The sequence below is a fragment of the Coenobita brevimanus genome, chromosome 39 (genome assembly GCF_032717465.1).
Source record: "Coenobita brevimanus isolate Jiangsu-jjx chromosome 39, ASM3271746v2, whole genome shotgun sequence".
Classification (NCBI taxonomy): Eukaryota; Metazoa; Arthropoda; class Malacostraca; order Decapoda; family Coenobitidae; genus Coenobita; species Coenobita brevimanus.
In genome coordinates this window covers 22,570,179-22,576,414 of record NC_136992.1, presented here as the reverse complement: position 1 = coordinate 22,576,414, position 6,236 = coordinate 22,570,179, and the positions used below count along the sequence as shown (strand labels likewise).

Sequence of the window (6,236 nt, the reverse complement as noted above, 5' to 3'; positions counted from 1 at the left end):
GTGTTCTGGAAGTCCTTGAGCCTCAGCTTGTTTATGACCCTCTGTGATTCTACCTGGATCTCCACAGTAGTGTCAAATCTTAGTCCTTTCAGCTGGATTTTCATTTTCAGATAGAGGATAAAATCACAGGGAGGCCAAATCTGGTGAATGCAGGGGGTGGGGGACAACTGGCATGTTTTTTTATGCCAAAAGCTGCTGAACAAGAAGGGATGTGTACACTGCTGCATTGTCATGGTGAGGCACCCATTTGTTTGTGCGTCATTTGTCTGGATGTTTTCGCTTCACGTCCTCCTGGAGATGTCTCAAAATATCACAGTAAAACTTTGCCTTGATGGTCTGCCCTTGAGGAACGAATTCCTTATGAATAATGCCCTCCATGTCAAAGAAAGTGATGAGCACTGACTTCACATTGTTCTTGACCTGATGTGCCTTCTTTGGTTGGGACAAAACCGGGCTCTTCCACTGTGATGACAGTTGTTTGGTTTCCGGGGTATACCCATAAACCCAGCTTTCATCACCAGTAATGACAATTAAGAGGAAGTTTGGGTCATTTCTGGCCACTTCCATGAGTTCTGTGCAGACCTTCACACAATGCTTTTGCTCATCAGTCAGGAGCCTTGGGACAAACTTGGCAGTGATTTGTCTCATGTCAAAGTTGCCAGACAAAATGCATTGGCAAGTTCCATACAATGGGCTAACAGTGTCGCAAGCCTTGTGGATTGTCCTCCTGCGATCTTCTAGGATGGTTGCACGAACTTTGGCCACACTGTCAGGAGTTGAACTGATGGAAGGACAGCCAGAACGTGTATCATCATCATTCGACGTTCGTCCATTTGTAAAATGCTTAAACCAGCTGTAGATTCGTGTAACCCCCAAAGCATTGTCACCAAATGTTTGTTCTAACATTTTATGAGTTTCTCCCTTGTTCTTACTGAGTTTTACACAAAACTTGATGCACACACATTGCTATATCACTTCCTTTGTTTTTGAGATCACAAAATTAGCAAATTAACTCAAACTCAACGATAATAAACACACACATGCAGCAAATGTATTTGCCCTGAAAAATGCCACTTGACACACTAACAAACAAAGGGTGCATGCACTGCCATCCAGCATCCACACACTGTACGACAAATGGTTTCTGCCCTGCTTTCAAATTTCGGGAACTTTGGGTAGCACCTCGTGTGTGTGTATACTGTATGTGTGTGTGTACGAGTATATATATACTGTATATATATATATATATATATATATATATATTCATTTTCATTGCCAGATGCCATGTATCCCAGACGGGGTGGTCAAGGGCTTAGAGTTAATTGTTTTACAGGGAGGGGCACTAATCCTCCACCAACCCCACTTGACACGTAGGGATGCCAACAGCATCTGGTGTTCCCAGGCGGTCACCCATCCAAGTACTAACCAGACCCAACGTTGCTTATATATATATATATATATATATATATATATATATATATATACTGTATATATACAGTCACTTCTCTCAGAGAGCACGAAATTAGTCATAACATGGCCCACCCCCCCTTTTTTTTTTTCTTTTTTTTTTTTGAGTCCAAGAAATGGTCAAAATGCGATTTTGACAAATATTGCGCTGGTGGAGAAATTGCCCATTTCTTTAAAAAACCATAATACGCCACGATAGTGAAAATGCGGCCTTAGGCCAAAAATTATGGAATATTTAGTCATTACGCGAGAAAACTGGTCAAAACACGGTAAAAAGCTGACAATGTGGGCAGATTTAGTCATAGCATGCATTGCATCTGCCCATGATGTATGCATGTCACGTGTCTGCGCAGGTTGTCGTCATTGTCTACTGAGCATTCCCGGGCCACTCCAGTCAACCCTTTCCCCGCTGTCTGCCTACTCACGTGCTGTGTGTTAACTTTGCACTTTTTTTTTTTGGCCACATGACCCAACCTGAGCATGCCACCCCACCGTGACCTAACAAGACGACGGAAGAGTTTGACCCAAGAGCAGAAGCTTGATGTGATCAAGTGGAAGGAGACGGGAGAACATACCTAATTGTTCCATCGCCTAAGTGTACCAGACAACTGTTCATACGATCCTGGACAAGAAGGACGCCATATTGAAGACAGTGTGGGCCTATGGAGGATCTGCCTTGGACAAGCGATTTCGAGTGTCTGACCTAGCGCTCACTATGATGGAAAGGTTTCTGGTCATGTACTGCTACCGGCGGGAGAGGAAGGAGTTCAAATTGACTCTATAAATGTACGAAGGACCTTGTGGATACGGCGCGGACAGAGGACCATGCTGGGGACCAGTAGTAGTCCTGCCCTTCCTCGGAACCCCATTCCCCCTCCCCCAAGGAAGCACACAAACTCTTCAATTCAAGTTGAGGAATCCTTCAGTGTTTGTATATACTGAAGTCATTTTTAGGTAGGTAAATGTCCTGGGACAAAACCCAGAAAATTGTCCCAAAAGGTGAAGTTTGGGCTGGCTTGGGTACCATGAAACCCTTTAACATGTAAACATATGGCTGTATAATGCGGAATTCTCATAAAGTGGGACTTGCCAGGAACAATATTCGTGTGTTATGTGAACAGTAACTGTATATATCTATATATCTATATCTATATATATATATATAAAATCAGTTACTGCGTACGAAACGCATACTCTACCACTGTGGTACAGTGGTAGAGTGTGTGTTTTGTACATGGGTGAACCAGGGTTCGCGCACCGCCAGGGTAATAAACTTTGGGAGTGTTCATCCGGCCATGTACTGCATTGGTGGACACAAGGGGTGCTGTGGTTGAACCAGTGTCACTTACTATAAAGTATGCTTGCACCCAGTCGGCTTGTATGGGCCGATTACACTTGGTTCACAGATTACACACACATCCAAAGCCACTCCAACACTACAATTACACTTACAAGCACTTCTCACCCTACATACAATCTCAACCAGACAGCCTAAGCCACTTGGTGAGATACATTGGCTGTATCATCCCCACTTCGGTCAGGATAGGCTGGTCCTGTAGTGGATACTCAAACGGCTGATGATGATGATGATGATTTTATATATATATATATATATATATATATATATATATATATATATACACACACACACACACACACACACACACACACACACACACACACACACACACACACACACACCATCCATCCATCCTCTTCTGTCTTTCCTTCCTTCATTCTTTCCTCTTCCTTCTGCTTGTGGGTGACTCTACACTGAGTGACAAGCCAAATAGTTTCCTGTACACCAGGAAACCATTTACTATGCTGGGTGGTAACCATATAACCAGATTTTGGTGCCTGGTGGTTTAGTGGGTAATTATGGCATTCCAATCGGATTGAGCCAGTGAAGATTTATATCCAAGGGATGGTTGGGGTTTATTGCTCATGTAATGCCACTCAGGGATGAGTGAGGCTGGTCACTCTCATCTTAAATGTCAGGACCAACTTGCCTAACTCCTGGCTTCTATGCTCCTCATGGGGCTTCGTAAGATTGGATGATGGATGGATGGATATATATACGAAATAAATATATATCCCTTCCTATTTCTCCCATCTTTCCTGTCACTACTTATTGCTTTTCTTTCTGTTACAGGTGGCTTTACATTGAGTGACAAGCCAAATGGTTTCCTGTAAGCCAAGAAACCATTTACAATGCTGGGTGGTAACCATATGTAACCAAACCATACGTGCTTCCTACGTGTCAAGTGTGTTGGTGGAGGGTTAGTGCCCCTCCCTGTAAAACAAATAACTGAAGAGTCAAATGGCCACCCCGTATGAGATTATGGCGTCTGGCAATAGATAAATAGAGAATACCTCGATCCCTGATACCCGTAGATGCGATTCCCTGCCTTAACGATGGGAGTAGAAATTGCACCATACCCCTCCTAATGATGGCCAGACCCCAGTTTAATGATGAGTTTTGATTTTTCTTACTGATTTTGAAGACTTTTAGACTAAACTTGTATGTTTAGGTTGATTTATAAACTGTTTTTAGACTTAGATTAATGTGTTTTAACCATCAGTGGGGTGAACATTGTCATTCTGGGGTACAGTTTACTTAGTTTGATTTTTTCCAGACTCATATTTGACGATATTCAGATTTGAGTTGTTGATTTTAGTGCGTTATTTACAGGTGTTAGGCTTAGGTTAGCTTCCTTGACAGCTGTTAGGCCATTTAGATTGCCTTTAAACCTGTTTTTGGGCTCATCTAGGTGGGTTTCGGACTTGGTTTGGGGGAAAATCCAAGGCTGGTAAACAGTCCACATTGAAATACATGTTAAAAGTACCCTGATATACGATACCCCTCCAAACGATGGGGTTTTACCCAACCAATTAGATCGTTAAACCGGGGTATGCCTGTATATATATATATATATATATATATATATTGAGCCTGTGTGGTACAGTTGTAGAGTGTGTGTTTTCGTACATGGGAGAACGAGGGTTCGCGCCCCGCCAGGGTAATAAACTTTGGGAGTGTTCGCCTGGCCACATACTGCTTTGGCGGACATAAGGGGTTCTGTGGTTGAACCAGTGTCACTACTGTAAAGTATGCTTGCACCCAGTTAGCTTGTGTGAGTCAATTACACTTGTTTCACAGACTACCCACACATCCAAAACCAATACAAAATTACAATCACGCTTACAAGCATTTCCCACCCTACATACAATCTCTACCAGACAACCTAACCCACATGGTAGAGATACATAGGCTGTATCGTCCCCACTTCGGTTGGGATAGGCCGGCCTTGCAGTGGACACTGAAACGGCTGATGATGATGATGATCTATCTATCTGTCTATTGCGAATTGCCTTAATCTCATATGGGGTGGCCAGAAACAAATTAGCCTCCATGTCACCCTGTCCCCCACCATTTCACTGCCCTGCTCACAGCTCACACCCCCATCTCTCATATACCTCTCCACTCCATCCATCCATCTCATCCTTGGCCTCCCCCTCCCTCTCTCCCCCTCCACATCACTCACATACACTCTTTTCATCAGTCTCTCACTCTCCATTCTCTCCACATGGCCAAACCACCTCAGTGTGTTTCTCCTAACACATCCTGTCACATCCACAGCCACACCACAGTGCTCCTTCACATCCTAATTTGTCAGTCTGTCTTTCTATGTGACTCCACATGCCCCTCTCAAATAACTCATTTCCACTGCTCTTACTCTCGACTTGTGTCCCTCCAACAAGGTCCAAGCTTCACTTCCATACGTTAGAGGTGGTATCACAATACTGTCATGTAATAACTTTTTCACTTCCATGCTTATTTCCCTGTTTCTTATCACTGCTTTCAAGGAACCAGCAACCTTTCTTCCTTGTTGTACTCATTCAAGCACTTCACCCTCCAAATTTCCATCCTTACTCATCACATGACCAAAGTACTTAAACGTAGTCACATTTTTCCATTTCCTCCTCATCCAACCTCACTGTATATTCAGTGATTTCACTTCTCTAGAAGACCATAACTTTACTCTTCCCTACATTCACCTTTCGATTCTGTGTCCTACACACTCTCCCAAACTCATTCACCAAGCCTTGTAGCTCCCCTTTGTCTTCACTTAACAACACAGTACCATCTGGAAACAACAGTACAGGGGGTTTCCAACTACTACCCTCTCTCTTTAGGGCCACTCCAACATTCACTGCATTACCTTATATCTCTCTTATAACCCCATCCATATACAGACTGAACAACCATGGAGATATGACACATCCCTGTTTCAATCCAACCTTCAAATAGAAAAATTCACTCAGTTCACTATCCACAGGCACTGCAACCTTAGCACCTTCATACATACTCTTCACAGCATTCAACAACTTCCCATCTACTCCATATATTCTTAACATTTTCCACAATCCTTGTCTGTCCACCCTGTCATATGCATTCTCTAAATCCATGAAGGCCGCATACAACTTCTTTCCCTTCTCTAGAAACTTTTCAGCTAAAGATCTAAGAATGAATATCTGATCTACGTAACCTCTTCTCTTCCTAAAACCTCCCTGTTCCTCTCCAACTAATTCCTCTGTTCTTTCCCTAACTCTGTCAGTCAGTATCCTACCATATATTTTTCCTATTACATTAAGAAGACATATGCCCCTATGATTACCACACTCTTCTTTTTCCCCCTTTCCTTTGTACAGGGGAATAATTATACCTGACTTTGAATCCTCCGGGACTCTGCCTTCCTCCTAGGCCA

At 43.1% G+C, this 6,236-nt stretch overlaps 1 protein-coding gene across 1 annotated transcript; it reads right to left on the bottom strand.

The window, feature by feature from the left end:
• Positions 1–258: 258 nt before the first annotated feature.
• LOC145396819 (protein GVQW3-like) lies at positions 259–906 on the bottom strand. Its single transcript, XM_080270104.1, has one exon. The coding sequence runs from the start codon at positions 904–906 to the stop codon at positions 259–261; it is 648 nt and encodes a 215-aa protein (XP_080126230.1).
• Positions 907–6,236: the final 5,330 nt, after the last annotated feature.

Coding starts and splice junctions, on each gene's coding strand:
- LOC145396819 (XM_080270104.1), bottom strand. CDS start 906: ATGTTAGAACAAACATTTGGTGACAATGCTTTGGGGGTTACACGAATC.